General features: G+C 43.7%; 1 protein-coding gene across 1 annotated transcript in view; it reads left to right on the top strand.

The window, feature by feature from the left end:
• fto (FTO alpha-ketoglutarate dependent dioxygenase) overlaps positions 1-21,239 on the top strand; it is a 118,624-nt gene that overhangs the window by 24,867 nt on the left and 72,518 nt on the right. Inside the window, exons 5-8 of the mRNA XM_035628963.2 lie at positions 1,953-2,078; positions 6,171-6,250; positions 6,688-6,831; positions 13,659-13,778. Of these exons, the coding sequence (XP_035484856.1) occupies positions 1,953-2,078; positions 6,171-6,250; positions 6,688-6,831; positions 13,659-13,778 (470 nt within the window). The remainder of the gene's footprint in view (positions 1-1,952; positions 2,079-6,170; positions 6,251-6,687; positions 6,832-13,658; positions 13,779-21,239) is intronic.

Raw genomic sequence — 21,239 nt, 5'->3', positions numbered from 1 at the left:
GCTAAACAGCACAAAGAGGAGTGTTCCACCATTTGGAAGTGTTACACTTAAATTAAGGTCATCATGATTTCCCCATTTGGGTTTTGTTTGCATTGTGTATGATACAAAGCAAAATTGCGACCTCATTTTAATATGATTACTAATTAATGAAGCTTCTCTTTGTGCATTACTCTTTGGAATTCCCTTTCCCGCCCAAACAAGTGAAGGGATTTAAAAAAAAAAAGAGTTGAATGCCACTCACTAAAGGCTGGAGATAAAGCAAAACATGAATTCCACTCTTCAGAAGACAAAAAAATGTTCATGCCCCATTGACCCGACATTTTTTTTTAATCAATCATTAACAAGTTCAATTTTAGGGTTATGAAGATCAGCACGATAGCATCAGCGATTTCTTGTTTGTTTATTTTCCCAGCATGAATCATATTCACGCAACTTAGTTTCACTCCACATTTTTCCCCACGGGGGGGCCCCGCTTCTGCAGAACCACCGCTGTACATGCACCGCACCGGTAAGGCTGAGCGCTCCACTCAGTCTGACTCTAGAAACTTCAATTTTAACAGTACCACACAGGTGTAGTGCCAACTGCTCGGACATCCCGACACACTTTACAGCTGCTCTTTCTTCATCGGCGCGTCTTAACCAGAAACACCTGCTCTGGAGGTCTGCTCCGATGATTTGTTCTAAGCCAAGTCAACCCTGACCCTTGTGAACACGAGCTTCAAACACCGTGGTATAACATCATGCCATGCGTAGCAGCTGTGTCTCTTCTGGTTCTGAGTGACCCCCTCGGCTCCAGACTTTAGAGAGGGGAAAGTCTGAGCAGAGTGCCACGGAGATATATATTGCAGTTGCCGACTCACAGAAGGGGCTAATGAAATTGTTACCTCGAGGAATGTTGCACTCTTAAGAGAAGAAAGAAACACGGCACATTAGGTATCTTAGATTTACAGACGCTAGATGTTTTCGGCTTGATGCCCGAGAGAGGCTTTTTTTTTTTACCTTGTTTTTTTTTCTTGCGCTTCAGCCAGAAAAGTGTTCAGAGCTGTGTTTTTTCCCTGCCGCGCTGATCCAAAGGAATCTGCCACGACTGTGTGTTTTTCAGCACGGAGGATGATCTTCCACCAGTCCCGAAGCCTTGGGGAGTGCTGACATTAGCTGGCTCTCAGCGCACAATGGCTGGAAATTAAGTTACTATTTATCCGTGCTGAGCAAAGGAAAAGGCAGCTGCGGGGTAGAGAGGCCCAGGAAGACGTTAGTATTGATTTTGCTGAAGGGTGTTGGCCGGCCGAGCCAAATCTTGTTTTCTTAGTACGCCATGTAAGAATGGAGGGAGATAGAAGAACAGGCGAGGTGGTTACAGTGAATGGCTTCAGAAACAGGGGTATCATAGGATACCTACTGTCTAATAACACACTCTTGCACACACTAAACACCATCAAGGGCTTTTATCCAACTATTTCCTCTTGTACAGCATAATGATAGCATAAAGATCCTGCGCCAACAGCCAATGAGATCGGAGCAACACATATCACCTCTGCTCAGCTTTTAAGTGATTCTTCTTGGAAGTCTACGTTTACATCCATGTTTGGGTGGAATGGATTTAACCATTGCATTTACAACTTTACTGTTCAAAGAGACAATCCTTTGTTTTGTTTAATTTGACTTATTCCTGGGCGGCATCTTTGTCGATATATAGTCATTGCTGTATAGGGCACCACATAATGCTCACGTTTTCCTCTGTGTTATCACCATGTTTCATTTTCTGTGGCAGATGTGGATAAAAACAAATAGTTAAACACGTGCATTTCCATAACAGTGTGAGAAATACAATTTAAAGCATATTGCACCTTGTTTTTGTCACACTGGATGAAACTATCAGCCCAATGCCTGGAATGTGAAGATACACGTAAAATGCAAATGTCACAGTGAGTTGAGCTGTGTGTGACTGACAGGTGAGAGCAGTGAGGGAGGCAGCGGCGAGAGGGCGTGCTGGAGGATTGGGCTCAAGGTGGCCTGGGACATCCACACACCTGGCCTGATGCTGCCACTGGAGTCGGGAGACTGCTATTACATGAGAGGTACTAAGTCTTGCTCAATGAACACACACACACACACACACACACACACACACACACACACACACACACACTTGCGCGTGCGTGCGTGCATGTAAACAAGTTGCTCACACAACTCAGCCATATTTACCACCATGTCGGACTTTGGGGGAAGGAACACTTTTATTACCCTGTGTTTTAGTGTTTCTTGTTCTTTTTCCCAAATGACCCACAGCAGCAGGATGCACTTCACTCTCGCTCTCAGGCCCTACTCTCTTGTTCTAACCCTCTCTGCAGGAGCAGGAGCAGGTGTGTGTGTGTGTGTGTGTGTGTGTGTGTGTGTGTGTGTGTGTGCGTGTGTGTGTGTGTGTGTGTGCGTGTGCGTGTGTGCCTGTGCCTGAACGCGGAGCTTTAAGGTTCCATGAAATTGTGTGCATTAGAGAGGTTAGGAAAACCAAATGTTATTTTTTGAAGTCCTGTGACCCAGCGCTGACTGTATGTCTCTATGGAGAGGAGAGGACCGACAGCGAGCCACTGGGTGTAAATCAAAGCTTAATGCGTTTGGCTGCAGTAGACACCTCCACCCTCCTCTTCTTAGGACCTCTGGTTAGATGGATGGGGGATTTATTATTTTTTAGGACACTCCTTAAAAAAAGTACAAGGATATAACTATAGACATTCAGTAAACGCTGAACTCAGTCATCCCTTCATCTGCAACAATCTATGTGCTGCACTTTTTAATATCAAAATTAGTCAAAATAAATATGTTCACACCAAATCACAAGCTTTTTACTACTTGTATCCTCTAATGTTATTTGTCTAATTTCCTACTAATGCAGGCCTTGTAATTACTAGCTGCAGGTCAGATGAGACAGATGTGTCTCCTCTGATATACTCTAAACTGCTTCTTTCCATCTGCCAGACTCACAATAACCATCCTTAGTCATGTTATTTGTGTTAAAATAACAATATTCTTTATTTTTCCTATTTTTATATCTAATCTGTCAGCCATCTACATGTGTGATGAATATTGCATAAGTATTTGACCTTGCGATTATAGAGGCTTTCGTGTGATTAAAAGATCACTGTTTTGATCCCCTCAACAACTAATATGTATTCCAAGTCTCAAGTACAATCACATATGCTCCCAGTGTTTTTTATTATGAGACTGATCCACTACCTGTGTTATTGTCAACATTATTAATACATTGCTGAGATTTAAATTCTGGAATTAAGGCTTTAAAGTCAGGGGGGATGTAACTGACATAATCTAGACTCCTACATCAAATTTATGTTTGGAGGAGATGTAATAATATATATTAAGATATTAAGTCTTATTATAATCTTCTATTAAGTTGAATATTTTTGTTGAGTTTTTATTTTGCCTTTAAGCGACATGGCAGGTTTGACTCTCGTAACTTATTCTTTGTATCCTTCTTTCTCACGTCACTTATTCTCATATTATTATTTCCATGTTTCACTAGTGCTTTGGTTAGGTTTAGGCAAAACAAGTTTTGGTGTCGGGGAAACTTTTTTTTGTGGAACTTTTGCACGTGGGTAGGTGACCACTGTCATTGAAATACAAAGTTCCTAGAAAATGCCATTACATAGCATGATCCGAATCTACAATATAACTTGCCATTTAAACCTCTACGTTGCTCCCTAGAAGGATGTTGTTTCCCATAGTGATGATGGGGGTTATGAAACTGGTAACAAGCTGGAAGTGAAAGATGAGAATGCCAGCCACATGAAACTCATGACCAATGGCAGGCTTATACCCACAGTTTACATCCAGTAAGTCAGACCAGAGCAGGGAAGATTGAACAGGCACTGCGAGCCACTGTTGGCAGCGGATGACGGACTGATTTAACTCTTGGATACAGTAGATAGACAGAGCGCTGTCATGGAAGGACTACCATCTCAGCAATACTCCATCAATCAGGTCTTCGTGGTGGAGTAGCTTGATGGAAGCCACTTTGAGTAAAAGGCATATGACAGCCTGATCTGTCAGATGGTATTTAAGGGACTTTGAGATCACGAGGAAAAAGATTGTCTGGTCTGATGAGACGTGTCTGGCGAACACCAGGCTAATACCATTCCACATTGAAGCGTGGTGGTGTTGGCAGCATCTCGTTACAGGAGTGCATCTCAGTGGCAGGGACAGGGAGACTGGACAGGATTGAGGGATGAAGGATGAATGCAGCAATGCACTTCACAGATGATTCCCATCCTATCTGGTGGCACGTGAAATGATGTGTCTTGGGGAAGATACTACCCAAAACCTGGTGTAAAGGTGTGAAGTATGGACCTATTGATTATCTGTTACAGTGAGGCTATGGTAGCTTTCAAATACGCCACTAGTTGGTGTTTATCAATCTGAATCCTTGCTTTTCCAAGTAAGGGATGGGAATGTTTGAATGAATTCCTGAAGTTGACTCTATGAAGCTGCTATGTTTTCATCTGCGAGCAACGCTGTCTGTACCTAATATAAAGGGCTTGAGGCCAACCTCCTTTAGCGGGATAAGATTTACAATAGAACAGTCAGTTTCAGGCCAGCCGTGATAATGGAGTGATGGGCTGTTGTGCAGACCATTCTAATGGGACTCGACTGTCGCGGATCAGTGGGGATTTATGCTCCACTTGGTGAGTACGCCCTTGAGAGGCCAACTGCTGCACAACGATAGCGACTCGCATAGTCCTTGGCCGTCTTTTCGCTCTGTCAGTCTACCTGCAGGTGTGTATATTTACACAGCTCATATGCGCAAAAATAAATGGCCTCACGCAAATAATGTAGCCCGCTTCTTATTGAGGGAAGGATAAGTCTTCACTCACTTTTCAAACACATACATGTACACTATCGACAGAATGGTCACCACTAAACCAAGTGTTGAGATAAAGTGTTTTAGTGACATGCACCATATGATAACTAGCTTTGTGGTATTAAAAGGAAACTACAGCGGCGTATAACCACAGACGCCATAATGTCTTTCAGCACTATTTGTCGCAGGGTGGCCCTTTTGAACTGCTAATGTCTGAGCTGCTGGAGACAAATTGAATCACTATCATTTCCACCCAAATGGAATTTCAGTGGTTAAAAAAGAACAATGCAAGTCTTGACACCGGGCCTGTTCAATAATCAGATTTCCAGGTCCCAATGCACAGAGGGACTGGAGAAAAAGAGTTGACCCAATATATTTAAAAGCCTGCTTCCTGGAAAAGGAGGACAAGTGGCAGCAGGCGCAGGGGTTGAAAAAAAAGATAAATATTTATTACAGTTATCGAGTTTGCCCCTACTCCCTCCTGATCCCACTGACGCATCAGATGCGCCAAGAAAAGAACAGATTGATGGAGATAATTTGTTATTGGATATAAACAGTTTTAAAGACGCAGGGTAATTCTGCCCAGAGACCTAATCCTTCACAATCTCATCAGGGTGAAGGAAACACCGGCAAGTTGTTTTGTTTGTCACCATCTTTTTTTCTCTCCCACCAAACAATAATATCTTTCTCCCAAAGCAGTTGGCTGTTTGACTTTCAAATCACAGGCATTAGCCGGTGTACTCTTGCTCAAGGCGGGTGTAAATATGCACATGTGCTGTGAATGACAGCTCTGTCACAGCTAAATTAATTATTGGTATGATGCAAATAATGGCAGAGCTGAGAAACATCTATACACACAAAGAAACACATGGCGGGATACACAGGAAACAGCAGTAAGGCCTCTTTGAAAAGCCCCTGTGATATTGGACAAATGTTTGATGGTATGGATCTTCCATCTTGACAGATTGAGCGCGATCTGGTTTTGTTTGTTAATTAAAGTTATACTACAGTGCTGCTCATTCTATTTGATTCGGCGCTGGACTGAGCACAATCTGTCTGAGAGTACAAGGTAATTTAGTTGTCATGTTCCCTCACGCTCTGCCTTTCATCTGTTTTTCTGTCGTTATCAGTTCTTTTTCTTTTCATGGTCTCTTTTCTTCTTCATCACAACAAATTACACCACAAAATCCAATTAAATCATAACTGTTATTTCTTTTTCGTATTCTATAATTGTTTTGTTATTTCTGTTGGGTGAATGAATGATCTTTTTCTGTTTTCTGATACCTGTATTTAACAGATGACCTGAACAGTACCCACCAGCACTGTGTCCTAGCAGGAGACTCTGCACGCTTCAGTTCCACGCACAGAGTGGCCGAGGTGAGAAGCAAACAGGCCTGAAAGAGAAAGGACAGAGTTTCAAATTCGTCGTTGAATGCTGTATATCGTGCCAACTTTGTGGCAGGAAAACAACTTCAACAATATTCAAAAAGTGATGTTTCCAGTGAAAAAAGTTTTGAAATCTTATACAAAGGAATTCCATATAAGATCAGTTAAAGAGGACATGTACATTTACAAGCATACCTTAGAAGACGATGTACTCAAATGTTCAGCATAGTTATTCAACCTTTTGTCTTTTAAATTAAAACTGTTTACAGCATCACCGTTAAGATCACGATGACCCAAATGAAATGTGAAGGTTACTTATTGAGACCTCTTCCACCTGGGTGGTTACATTTACATGTTACACGGGTTGAAGGCTTAAAGCCGGCATGGAAATTATTTGTACAACACTGGGTCTGTCCCTTTCCTACCAGTGTTCCAGTGGGACCCTGACCTACATCCAGTCACGCTGCCAAGAGGCCCTGTCTAACCTGCACACTGACCCAGAGACGGGCTCCCACAGCCTGCTGGCCCTGCTGCCAACAACGCTACAGCACTGTGAGGAGATTCACAATGAGGTGGGGACATGGCGGTGTTTTTCTTTTCTTTTTCATGCATGTGTGTCTATATGTGTGTCTTGCATGATTTGGGGGCAAACATTTGTCTGGGGTTTTTGTGAGTTTTAATTTCTGAGGGTGTGTAACTTATTTTTTTTGGCACTGGTAAGTGATCCTGATTTGCCACTATTTATGCACTAGGCCTGAAACAGTGTTTTGCAATACCTGAAGCTTGCTTCGGCCTTTTGTTGCACCACAGGCCTATATTACCAAGCAAAATTCAATATACCCCAGGATATATTTTCAGATTATCTGGCTTCACTAAAGCTGGTTTCACACATGAACTCCAGGAAAATGTCCGGAAAATTGTGTCGGGACTTTTTTTGGGCTTTGCCATTCACATAGGGAAAAGGCCACAGGATGTTGTTCGAGTCAGACATGTTCACAACAGCAGGAAGAGTTGGGTAACATTCGGGCGAAGGGTGGCGCCTGGCGAGAGTCTCAAGTCGGGTTGTACAGAGCGAGTTCACTGCCACCCAGGTTCAAATGGAGCAAAGAAAAAATAAATACCAAAACATAATATAAAGTAGTGAGTAGGATTACTCTCATATCCTACAAGTACAAACAGGCTTTAGTTTTAGTCAACTTGTGAAGGTGATATTGTGATTCACACAGAAGTACACCACTGCTGAGGAGGTTGTCCTGAAATAATGAGGGTTGCTCACATAGAAAAATCATCAGGGAAAGCCAAAGGGGTTTGCTGGTCGCTGAATGAGCTCTCCCTCTCACGATCCACCAAAAATCCATCAGAATATGTGGCAAAAAAGTTTGTAAAATAAAATGCGACTTTTTTACAGTTTCCATCTGTTTGTCTGTGATCATGAACCTGTCTGCATTAATCCTCGTCCATCTGTGACTCCAAGGAGGTTAAAAAAACGTCTCAGAACCATCTGAAAAATATGCCAGCATTTCATCTGGACAGGATCAAAGAAATTGTCAGCGACTGAAAAATCTTGCATTGTCTATGAATAACATGGATACATGTTGGATTAAGGAATTCAAACAAACCTGGATTAGTGTTTTGGATTATCACACCTGTGTGCACAGTCAAGAACAGATACTAATTGATTGATCATTATTCTTTGGTACGACAATATCAAAACAAGTTTGATATTGAGTAAGTAAGTAAGTAATCTTTATTTAAATAGCACCTTTCACAAAACATTGAATTCAATACAGTCAAATTTTATACATATTATATCGTCATTATCTCGAGTAATTTAATCGAAATTAAGACCCAATTGAACTCTCAAACAATATAGCAATACAGGTAATTGAAAGTGTGCTGCACACAATTTTTGATATACCTTTTCCATTCCCACTGAATCCTGGGAGCTCCTGGCCATGCTTGCTGTCCTACTATGGCAGGTTAAAGCTCTTTACACAACTGAATGGGAGCTTGTCAGTTTTCCACCTTCTACTTACCTCGTTGGTTCGACTCAAGGAAATGACTCCAATATGAAATCCAGGTTGTTCTCATTTGTCCCGGCCTGTGATGGATTGTAAGGCAATAGCCTCTCCATATGTTATCTAAAGAAGGAGTCGTGCCCCGCTCCCCTCCCTAACCCCTTTTCACACACAATAATGAGTGATGCTGGCTTGCGGTATTGAGGGATGGAGGGAGGTCAAAAAAAAAAAAGGGAACGCGAGGGGGCTGTCTGCGGAGCCATCAACCTCCTGTGTTAGCCTGCCGCGGGCCAACAGTTAATATGCCACTTCACCTCTCCCCCTTTACACCCCTGGGCCCAAAGCGCACATCCTGGCCGACGCCAGCGCCCGGGCCCCTCAGCGGGACGCCATGACAGATGAGTCTGACGTAAGGTTGTTTAAAGGTTGTAGACAATATTAATTATTCAGCACAGCCAAACAATAGGGCCGTCTGTGTCAGCAAGAGTGCTGCGCTAGTTGAACTAGCAGCACCTGCTCGTTTGTTGCATATCGCCACAGGATGACGAAGCATAGGTCCCACCAGCAGGGTGAGGCAGGTTTATTTAGGAAAACAGGATGCTATTTTTAACATATCAGCTGCATGTGTGTGTATGTGTAAATGCTTAAGTTAAGAAAGGGGTGGGGTGCTCTTGGGTGCTCATACCTACCCTACGTACTGTAGCACTCGCAATGATCGATGTGGCCATTTGTTTGGAGTTGCCCATGAGAGCAGAACACCCACTTATATGATGTATTGTTGGCGGAGTTATTGATGATGGCGGCACGCTTTGGCGCTTGGCGGCTGCATATTGCGTAGGTCGTGTTTGACATGGACGACCAAGGAGCGAACAAGCCTGAGACGCGCAGGTGGCCTGACCGGAGCAGTGCCTCATGGGCCCTTACCTCAAAAAGTGCTAACAAGCAAGTTAGCACTGGCTGATGTGTCACGGATATTGTGCAATGTGGTGCAAAGGGGGCGTAAAAGTTGATATGGGTGGGTCTGACGTCTGAGGATGATGAACCAGAGCGTCTGCCATCTGAGTATGCGTGTTTGGGGTTGGGCCAGGGTGTCGAGTGGAAGCAGGGGTTGATGGGAGACAGGTACAGAAATGAGGCAAACTGAAGTTCCAGCCTGTTTGTTTGGCACGGCCCTTCTCTCTGTCTCTTTTTAATCTTACCTCCTGTCTTAGGTGGCGGTGGGGGGGGGGGGTAGTCTAACATAGCGTCACCGCACGGCCCCAGTGTGCATGTTTGTCTTTGAAATGCTAATCCCAGACACAAACGTCTTGTCTCATTTAAAGCCACTGTGTCACTTCCCAGGTGGGTGTGTGACAGAGTGCCCTGAGGGACCCCCTCTAATGATGCTAGTCCCCCCACAGTAAATATTGAAGGGTGGGACAAGGTTTCCGCACATGTTCTGGCAGAAAGTAAACTGTGTGGAAGCAGGAGTGTGTGACCTTCCTGTGTCCTGTTTTCTAAAGCCTGAATGTGTCCCCAGGCTCTTAGGTCTTTGCTTGGCTTTTGGAACACCTTAGCTGAGGGGCTTACCTCAGCTTACCAATATCATTGTAATCTTTCAAATCACATCTCAAAAAATATGAATGCGTTCAGTTTGTTGTCTGTGCTTTTTTATTCCTCCGGTATTTACCAGTTTTATTATCTGTTAACGACTTTTTTTAAGTCATGTGTGACATGTTTATTCTGCTGGTTTGTATTGCGTTTGTCAATGTCTTTGTACTTTGTACGTTTGTTTTGAAGGTGCCACAAGAATAAAGATCTACCCACGAGGGAGGAAATGTTCAAAAAGTAATTGGGTTTCACCTGTTCGGAGTTCTGCAAAATTGGTATTTAGCCATAGTTTAGGAAAAGCTTTGGTAAAGTGATTCAACTGTAGTTTAGTGCTTAGTCACATTGATGTGAAGGAACTCTTCTCCAGTTGCAGCAAAGACAGCAGGGCCACGTTTACCTACGTCTGTGGCCTGGGAAAGAATCAAAGAATTGAACACGACCCTTTTACTGATATAAATAGGAATGGAAATGTACACGCCAATATGTGTTTGTACAGTAAAACCTAGCTGTTGTATGACCACTCTTGCGAGAGTGTGATTAGAGTACATTGTTTGCCTGGTCACTCACAGAGAGCTGGGTGGACCAGTTCTCGGGGGCTGATGTATGAGGAGGCCGGGAAAGGTAAACAGAGGACGGCAAAGTGGGATCGATCCCACTCATCAGTTCCAACCTCAGGGCCCTGGCCTGGAAATTGATTGGACCTGCTCAGGGAATACCGTGAAGGTGCGCCTCATTAAATGGGAAAAAAGGGGGCTACTTGGATTTAACTCCAAAGTTGCCATGGTGGGCGGCCGGTGGGCTAATGTGGGGCTAATGTGTAGTTAGTGTGTCCATCACCTGGAGAGATGACACAGACTGCCACAGGGGAGCCACTAGCTCCCCTCTCGCTCCCCCGCCCCATCTCAGAAAAGAAAAAAACTAGCCCCAACAACCACTCTGTCTCTCGCACACGCTTCCGATCTGTCTGCCTGGATAGATGGCATTTAGTGCGAGTTCCCCTCTTGGTAACTCTCAGCTGGGTGGCCAGACTCCAAATGCCACATTGGCCAGCACTCCTCAGTTGCTTTTAGATGGGCTGCTTTGTGGCGGCCAGTGGCCTGCGCAGTGGGGGACAGGCAGCCATGTCGGCTCAAAGCGGAGACACAGGTTGGATTCTTCTCACTAAAGGACAGGCAGACAATCATAGAGATGGAAGGAGGGACAGACGAGGGAAAAGGACGTCCGATATCAGCGCTCAAAGGCTTTGTTGTGTGTTTGAGCTGTAGTGATCGAAGGGGAGTGGATTTGGAGGGTGTTGAAGGGACCATAAAGGATGACATTTCTTTGAAGGGAGTGTGGTATGGAGTGACTGAGAGGCTGCTGAGCAGTGCCACTGGCTGTGTATTCTCCCTGACATGCCCCGGTCCTTGCATGTCATCCCCGCTGTGATCAGAGCCTTTTGGAAGCAAATGGCAGGAGGATTGTGTGCACAGCTTCCACCCAAGGCAGACCTCACTCGAGTTGTTTATTCAAATGATTATTGCCCTTTGTTTGAACTTGCTCGGGGGGCTGGGTGGTAGGTGACCTGCCTTGAAATGACCACTGGATAATTGTAACAATTTCAGCACTCAAACTTTTCCATGGCACTTTTTATCAGCATGAACCTGGATAGAAGGTACACGATTAGAATTCAGAACTACAGTTGCTGTAGCGGCTATTTGTACCACAACCATAGCTAAGGAAAGCATCTTTGGAAAGTAACCTGTATGCTCCTGAACCCATCTGGACACTGCTACTGCTTCAGGCACTGGTGAGGCATGAAATATATTTTACAGGAAGTCCTGCTTGAGGAAAATATTGAACGAATTGAATTTGAAGGCTTTTCCAATGCCAAAAAACACAGCACAGTGGTTTATAATTCTGTGAAACTGGATCTTACAGCTCGTATCACGGTGATCAATATTCTGTCTCTCTCATCGCGGGGATCGTGATCTGTGGGTTGTTTGACCCTTGCCCCACTTGTGGCAACCCCCACTGCACCAGTGGACTCGCCTCATCAAAATGAATGCGAGGGCTGTGTTTCTTCATGCAGAGCTGAAATTGGTCTGAACTCATTAACCAGTTATAAATTAGTTGTATACGTAATTTGTAGGAGACAAAGTTAAATGAGTGCCAATGACCGGCTCATCCAAAAAATCTCTGCTACATGAATAGAATGACAGGTGCAATTTATATCAGTGAACCAAAGAACATGGGCAAATATTCATGTTGACCTTTTGAGTCCTTAGACTTTTTGGGGAGAACTAAAAATGAGTTTGTTGTATTCATCGGCTAATGCTCTTTTAGAAGAACAATTAACAAAATAGTTTTCAGAAAAGGAACAGACGCTCTCCCAGTCCCTTCTGATATGCGACTCCTTTGTATGCAACTATTATTTTGTGTTGTACAGTTGTCTGCGTCGAAATGTAATGGAGCGTGCATTGTTTTTGAGGGGATGATGCTTTGTAGGACATTTTTGGGGGGAGGGCAACTCACAGCATCTCGCATTTATGTTTGCAGCAATTGGGGCAATCTTTGACACACACACACTCGCAACGGCAATTGTATGCACAGACATTAACAAAGCCACTGACGCGCCTATGTAGACAGATACATGCGAAGGCACAGGCACACTGATCCTCGTGCAGGTACAAACGCACAAACATGCACACAGAAAGTCACACTTAGAATGAGATAGGGCTACACCTGGCTACATGAAGCATCCTGGCGAGGATTAAATCAGCACTTCAAAAGAGCAGGAAAGAAAAACACTCCCAGTGGAGGAGAGGGGAGCGGTTCGGCAGCCGGGACTGTCATCTCCAGATGGAGCTCGGGTGCAGGAGAGGAGGGGAGGGGAAGGAAGGGAAGGGAAGGGAAGAGAATGAGAAGAGGAAGAGGGCGGAGTTCTCAGGTGTGCTGACTGGAAGGTGTGCCTGTGTGTGTGTGTGTGTGTGTGTGTGTGTGTGTGTGTGTGTGTGTGTGTGTGTGTGTGTGTGTGTGTGTGTGTGTGTGTGTGTGTGTGTGTGTGTGTGTGTGTGTGTGTGTGTGTGTGTGTGTGTGTGTGTGTGTGTGTGTGTGCCCGTGTGTGTGTGCCCGTGTGTGTGCCCGTGTGTGTGTGTGTGTGTGTCTGTCATTGTTTCATAAGGGTGTGATTGCTGTCACAGAGATGACCAATGTTTGTTCTGTTTTTCACACCTTAAACTAAAATATATTGTTGGATGCCCCTTGAAAATTTTAATGACATATTTATCAATTCAAAACAATGAATTCATTTCTAGTGGATTTTTTTTTTAATTCATGACAAAAATCAGGAACCTTTTCAGATAATATGTGAATTAAGTTTGTTTAAAATTTATAGAATACCTGAATTTTTTTTTTACAAAGAGAAATGTACTTGGACGGGGAAAAAAAGACCAATACTACGATACATAAAAAAAACCATTTTAAATTACTGTAAGTCATACTGTTTCTTTCAGTCATTTGTTTTACAGATTTCATTTTTGATATATACCTGCTTTCACTTGTTCTGAGTTGACAGATCAGTTTCGAATAAATCTGTCAAATGAGGCTCTTCTCAAATGCATTATGTTTTATAAACATTTAGGACTTTATAAAGTTAAATTAAATAGTGGGCGTGTTACTGTTTTTAAAATTAAAAAATAGTTTTTTTTTTTTTCTTTCTCTTTCTTTGGTAAGTTGAAGCTATTGGGAAATTATCTTTCCGAACAAACATTGTATTCTGTATGTGTGTGTGTGTATGCGTGTGCTCGCAGGTGGAGTTCGAGTGGCTGCGGCAGTACTGGTTTCAGGGCCAGCGCTACACCCGCTTCTGCAGCTGGTGGACCAGACCGATGGAGCAGCTGGAGAAAGACTGGCGGCTCATGGAGACCATGGTAAGGCCCGCTCACACACACTGCTGGTCGCATGGCAGCCTCACTGTCTGTGTTTTTTTTAAGCCTGTGTTGTTTACTAAGGATCGTCAACTCAGTGTCACTCACACCCGTCAGTGGTCAAAAGAAATGTATTTCCATCTTGATCTGGAGTTTCTGTCGCACAAAACTCATTTCTCAAGTTTAGTTTTAAAATCCCTTTACACTCAGTTTCACTCTGTAATTTAATAATAGGGCTTTTCACCTCTAAATACTCAACATGCCTGTGCTTGTGCTTTTTATATAAATTACATGAGTGATCTTCTGTCCAATATTGCTACACAAAAGGGAGGGTGTGTTCAAAATGACATGATGGATCGTCTGACTTCTCACCGCGGTGCATTGTGAACGATGTGTCACGTGTTTGTCGCAGCCTCACAGAAGTTTTATTAGAGAGGAACATGGGCACACAGCTATTAGTTAGAAAGGAATCACTTAGTAATGTCAGACTTGTAATTAAGTCATCTTACTCACTGCTCTGTACTGCACATATGTGCTACAGACACGCGCATACACACACACACACACACACACACACACACACACACACACACACACACGGGCACACACACACTGGTACATGCTTGGTCTCGTTTTCTCTCCCTTCCCACAGGTTCTACGCAATCCTTCTCTCATAGCTCCATTTCAAAGTTAGAGTGTGTGTGTGTGCGTGTTTAACACCCAGACACCAGAAGCAGCAGGGGGCACTCTTGTATCACTGTAGCAGCAGCGGAGGGAACGAAAGAGCTCCTTCTCTCTTGCTCTCTCTCTCTCCCTCCCTCTCTCTCTGTATGTGTCTTTATGTCTCTCACCCATTCCCGCTGTCTCTGGGAGCTCTCTGTCTCTGTCAGTGTCGAGTGCTGAGCAGTAATCACATCTAATGCTCAGGCGGGGATAAAGACAGGGGCTGGAGCACAGTACTGCTGCTGCTGCTGCTGACACTGCCCAGCTCTAGTCATAGTCTCTCTCTCTCTCTCTCTCTCTCTCTCTCTCTCTCTCCGTCTCTCCTTCCCCATCTCTTGCTCACACTCGAACAGCCTGGTGGAGGGTTGGTGAGGGTGAGTGTTGGGGAGTTAGTAGACAGGGGCTAAACTCATCTTGAGCTCCACCTCCGGGCCCAGATGAAGTGTGTGATTTGGACCTGTATTTAGAAAAGGGCATCAGTGAGATGTGAGGTCTTTCTCTCGCTCCGTTGCCGCGTCTCCCGCCTCTCTCGGCAACGGACAAGCAAAACCCACATCCACAGCGTTTGCGTCTGCATGTGTCCATGTGTGGATATCTGTCATGCAGCTGAAATTTAGCATCAGACTTTGTAAGGTACAGCAAATCATTTTTTAAACATTTTTTTTAGGAAAATAATTCACTCAATAAATAAGGTTTTAAAAAATGATTAGATTAAAGAATAAATGCAGGAAATTTGTGAAGATACATTGTATCTGTAAATAAAATCTTCGAATGTCAAATTTTGATTTGATACTTTGTGTGTTTATAGCAACATTAATTTTAAAAGTCTGAATTCTTTGAAATTGCATTAATAATTACATTGTGTCAAATCACACAAAACCGAGTGAGTGTCATCTACAGAAATGTATCGAACCCGTGTTAGAATGATACACTGGTGGGCGCATAAATGTAACGATTCACTGTTGTGATGAAAGACAACATTATTGCTCCGGCAAGCAATATTTACATACATGCATCGACCCCTGATATGCTGATTGAAAGCACTTTAAAGATGTGACTTATAGATTTTTTTTTTTCTTTTGGAGGGTTTGATGGCTGTGGCTTTTTCTGCACTCAGATTAAAACACATTTCTCTAAATTAGTTTGAGTTATTTAAATGATGTGGACTCCTTCCTATTCCTTTTTGCATTCATTTTAAATTTTGAAGCTGGCTATTGACAGCGTAGTTTGATTTAGTGAAATACGAGTGACCTACAGTACTGTGCGCATATGCTGTTTGCCATTTATTTATTTAGATTTTTCTCCTCTTGCCTGCAGTGTTTATTTTAATGCGGCACTATTTTAGTCAAATTCAATATCAGCATGGGTTGTTTTAAAAAAACAAATATATGTCTCTTTAAATAGAGTTTATAAAATGTGTTGTTTTATACACTGCGCTGTAGCAATAAAGAAGCCTATTGTTTTATCCTGCTAAAATAGCAATACAAACAGCCAGCCTTCCCCTCTTTATTGTCATATTTAGCACACAGTGCTGTGGGATGCGCAGGTCTATGTATGCGTTTGTTAGACTGTACGGAGAATATTGCAATGTGCGGGGGGACCAGCTCCTGTTTATGGATACTGTCGCTCCCTGGGGCGCTCTCTCCGCTCCTCAGCCTGTTGTCATGCAAATGCTCATCCTTCCATTTGAATGACATTTTGATAAAATACATAAATAAATATATAAGGAATCGAAACAAGAATCCCCTCGCTCGCCTCTTTTTTGGTGCCTCATGAATTCACGTGGTTCCTTGATAGAAACAAAAATACAGGGTTCTGAATCAATTTCAGGTGTGTGTGTGTGTGTGTGTGTGTGTGTGTGTGTGTGTGTGTGTGTGTGTGTGTGTGTGTGTGTGTGTGTGTGTGTGTGTGTGTGTGTGTGTGTGTGTGTGTGTGTGTGTGTGTGTGTGTGTGTGTGTGTGTGTGTGTGTGTGTGTGTGTGTGTGTGTGTACGAACGCACAGGAAAGTAAAGTGTGTGTGTGTGTGTGTGTGTGTGTGTGTGTGTGTGTGTGTGTGTGTGTGTGTGTGTGTGTGTGTGTGTGTCTGAGTGAGTGTGGGGGGTGTAGTGTATTTAAGGTAAAGGTTGTTTCAGGGAGGCAGAAAAAGGACATCAACTTAAAGGTTTTACATTCCCCTGTGATCCAGGGTGCTGAAGTCTGTGAAGACCTGCCAGGTTCGCAGCCTGATGTTCCCTCAGGACTCTGCTATCATGGCTATCATACAATAGAGACATTTCTTTAAACTAGCAACAATGAAAAGCTCCTGTGTGACTGACAATAGACCGAGAGTCTTGGCTTCATGCAGAATATTTTAAATACCGGTGTGGTATTTTTTTTTAATCTTCTCTCTCTTCAATGTGGGGGAGAAACGACAGCAACGAGCCCATGCGCACATCTCCCTCCTATTTATTTTTCCCCCTGTCCTGTGTGTGTGTGTGTGTGTGTGTGTGTGTGTGTGTGTGTGTGTGTGTGTGTGTGTGTGTGTGTGTGTGTGTGTGTGTGTGTGTGTGTGTGTGTGTGTGTGTGTGTGTGTGTGTGTGTGTGTGTGTGTGTGTGTGTGTGTGTGTGCCAGTGATGTTAATGTATGCACTCGGCATGACTTTAATTGATTTAGCAGCTCTGCTTGCACAGTACAGCTTTTTCCCTAATTTGTCACTTTCCTGACTTCTGTGGCTGCTCATCTTGCAACTTCAAAAGCCACCACGGATGCAGAGAGATTTCAGTGCACTCCGTCTCCCTCTGTCTCTCTCTCTGCCTCTCTCTTCATGTTCTTTCCTTCTCTTGTTCTCTCCCTCCCTCGCTCCCACTCTCCCGCCACATCTCTGTCTCCTCCACACACTTTCCCCCCTTATACTTGACAGGAGAACGAGCCTTGTAGATGGAAATCTTTTCAACACATATCAAGGAAATTAATCTACTTTCATAATAAATGGGATCCACTCCGTTGAATACATTTGTATAATTCAAGATGTACAAAACAGGAAGTAGTATCGGGGCCATGTCTTCCTCTACTCTGTTCACCCAGCCTGTCACTCCCTGTTTTCCAATGGTTTGGTCACACACACAGACACACACACACACACACACATGCAGTGCACACTCTCTTTTGTTTCTCATTGTGTGACAAAATGTAGCTCCTCTGATTTATAACAGAGGGTGGCTTTCTAATGCATACCTGTGTGTGTGTGTGTGTGTGTGTGTTCATGTGTGTGTGTGTGTGTGTGTGTGTGTGTGTGTGTGCGTGCGTGCGGGTGCAGGGATGCACTTGGTGACCATTACATTCTTCCCTCACTTTAATAACAGTCTTCGGGAACAATCTGGGCTGCTGAGGAGGGTTACACTGCAATTGTACACAGCCTGGCCGGGTCGCCATCGATAGCTGATTAGGTTATTGACCTAGCGTGTGTGGAGGGTGTCTGCTCGGGGGGGGTAGTGAGCTGTAGGGCGAGACAGACAGAGGGAGAGAGAGCGAGAGAAAAAAAAGAGACAGAGGTTGTGTGTGCTGGGGGGAGGAGGAGGGGTGTGTGCTGGGGGGGGTCAATGTAAATGTTATTGCTCTGTGAGCTCATTTGATCAAAGTCCTGGAAAGGTTAAGCGAATCCAATCTGGTTTTGTATGGCAGAGTGGAGACACAGGCGCTAGGGAAGAAACCCCCAGGACGGAGAATGGATTATCATATTGGCGCTGGAGTAGCAGGGGCCTCCGACGGACAGTTTACCCTGCCCGTAATGCGTTTAGACAGCAATTGGCCTTAATAACCTTTATTGACTTCAGCGGGTCAGTGCCAAGAATCTAATTATCAAAGTGTATCAATTTCATTGGAGTTTAGAGTTGCACCGCTCAAAATAATTATTTTAAGGTCGGGCCGGGGCAATTAATCCCCTCTCCACTTATTTGATGGCTTTGTAAAACATTATAAATGTTATGGTTTTTCGGTTGTGCGTTCCACCGTAAATAATTTCAGGGAGCGATTTTTTGGAATGTATTATTTGGAGAGCTTGCCACGCCGGTCCAGCCAGGGGGGGGGGGGGGGGGGAAGACAGCATATCTGGAAAGCGGGGGCCAGAGCTGAACCATGTTGCAGATGTTTACCAGCAGTCATTTTTCTCTCTCTCTCTCTCGCACGCCGTTGTACTTGCACAGTCAGTTTTATACCCACTTTATATGCACACATGGAACGCAGATTAATTATAAGTGTGAACTAAGCAGTAAACTGTTTAAAGACCATTTTTTATTGCTCATTATGAAGCCATTCATTATCTCTTACATTAAATCACACTGCGCTCATGCAACGCATTGTTTAGCATTTTTAAGCTCTGTACTGTGCAAACAGGCTTATACATTTATTATAGTCCAATTCTTTGCGGTTCTTACGCGTACAGCCTGTGTATGTCTGTGTGTATGCGTTTGTCTGTTTGTGTCCATGCATCTTTATACTGTATGTGTGTGTGTCCGAAATTGTGAGCAAATGTGCAGCCGCACAGTGGTTTATCCTTCATTGACAGTCAATATGTGGCTGTTACCTGGATACAAGCAGCTGTTTTCCCTTATCACACAACATAGACTTGAGGCCTAATCCACACGTTCATTATTGCACGGCCTTGTTTACCCGCGGCTCTTATATTAGCTCGCTTTGCTTTGCCCTATTTAGACGGAGCGGTATAAAAAAGAAATTACTCAAAGATTATTGTTATTATTCATTTAAAGAGGAAATATATGGCTGATAATACATTTTACATCATGCAGAGGCTGGTGTTTGGAAATATAAAATGAATAGAAGCCGGAAGAGACAGAGCAGGGAGAAAATGTAGCAGTGCAAAGGTATTTGCTATTCTCTTTGAAGTCCCTATTCAACAGGGTAAGCTGAATTTTCGGCAGTGCCTGATAGTGTTCTGCGTAAATGCTTAAAGCCCTTTAGAGAATTTTCATGGGCAGATACGCTGTGGCTTGAAGGGAGCGTTTATGTTACCTGGAGCCAATGCAGCCCGCAGCTTTGTACCTAAAGATGTACACTAGTAGTGAATGGTATCCCACAGAGATTTGTCTGTGACAGAATCTCACTGCAACATCGCTGTAAGCCAAAGAGGGGAATACAAAATAAATAAAAAAAGAGCTACGAACAGGTTTAACCCTGTCAATACTCAGATGGCATCTATGTACGTTGACAAAGACACGGAAGGACAAAAACGCCGGCAGAGACACCCTAATAAACTAATAAACACATACTTACATGTACAATGGGAAAGTTTTAAAATAATATTTGCGGTGTTTTCAGTAAATACGATGACGTTTGAAATGGAGAGTATACTGCGGTGGAAAATTAGATTAGATTAGATTCTCTTTTCATGGATTTATTTTGAAGCTACAGCTCATTGCAATACTACAATATTCAGCTATTTTTTTAATGTCATAGTGGAATCACACACACACACACACACACACACACACACACACACACACACTGGGCTGCCAATCATAATTGCTCTCGTTGTCATAGTTCATCGTGTGCCAGTTGCTTTACTTGAGTATTATGCAGCACTATCTCATTCGAAATGATTAAAATGATCCCTCTTATAAGTGTATAATTATTTCTCAATAGCAGCATGGAGTTCCTTTTCCCTGAAACCGTTGGTGTCGAGGGCTGTTGCATTTTCTTCCGTACAATACACTGGGTTCCTGAGCAAACTTGTCTCTGGGCTGTGAATGACTCGCATTTGGAACGTACAGTATGAGGAACTTATTATTATTATCATTATTTACTGACATGGCACAATGCGGGGAATCGCAAATCAAACGATCCCATTGTTTTACTGGCATTTATGAAATAAAATGAGGTCATCAGGGGGAAAAAAGCACTCTTTTTTGGTCTTTGTACCCATGGTCGGAGTACACCTCATTTTCACAGTGAGGGGGTGGGGGGGATTTATTGACAGTGGTTTGGATAAATAATTTTGTTTGCCTGTGAATTGTGATGTTGACAGCGTTTTTACTGTATCAGCAGGCTTTGAAGGCGGCGTGTCTCGTCTTCTTAGAAAACAAATGAGCACTTTACAGAGCCTGATCTGCCTGATCCGCTTAGCAGCTCCCTCAATCCCCGCATTTGTTTATTTACTCACTTATTTACTTACTTATTCATTTACTTACCTCTGTATGGATTTGGTTTGATCCCCCCCCCCCCCCCCCCCCCCCCCGCTCATGGCCACCCCCTCCTCTTCCTCTCCCTCTCTTCTTCCTTGGCCCCGATCAGCAAGATAAGCCTTCAGAGGAGGAGAGATAACATCCATTAAAGTAGTAGAGAGGAATTATGGGGCAGCCCAGATTAATCACTGCTCAGCTTAATCGCATTCAGTGTGGACGGCGGGGTTGGCTGCAGGGCCCCGGCTTCTTCCTGTGCCATTCCAACAGAGAGAGAGAGAGAGAGAGAGAGAGAGAGAGAGAGAGAGAGAGAGAGAGAGAGAGAGAGAGAGAGAGAGAGAGAGAGAGAGAGAGAGAGAGAGAGAGAGAGAGAGAGAGAGAGAGAGAGAGAGAGAGAGAGAGAGAGAGAGAGAGAGAGAGAGAGAGAGAGAGAGCCAGCGATGCAAGGAAGGAGTGTGTGTGTATGTGTGTGTGTGTGTTGAAAAGTGCCTTGAAGAGGGAGAAAGTATAAAAAAGATGAAAGAGAGATTTCAGAGCATCTCATAAGCCCGCCCCTCTTATAGCTGA

The sequence above is a fragment of the Scophthalmus maximus genome, chromosome 4, assembly GCF_022379125.1.
Source record: "Scophthalmus maximus strain ysfricsl-2021 chromosome 4, ASM2237912v1, whole genome shotgun sequence".
NCBI classification, from domain to species: domain Eukaryota; kingdom Metazoa; phylum Chordata; class Actinopteri; order Pleuronectiformes; family Scophthalmidae; genus Scophthalmus; species Scophthalmus maximus.
This window is presented reverse-complemented; position numbering and strand designations above follow the sequence as displayed.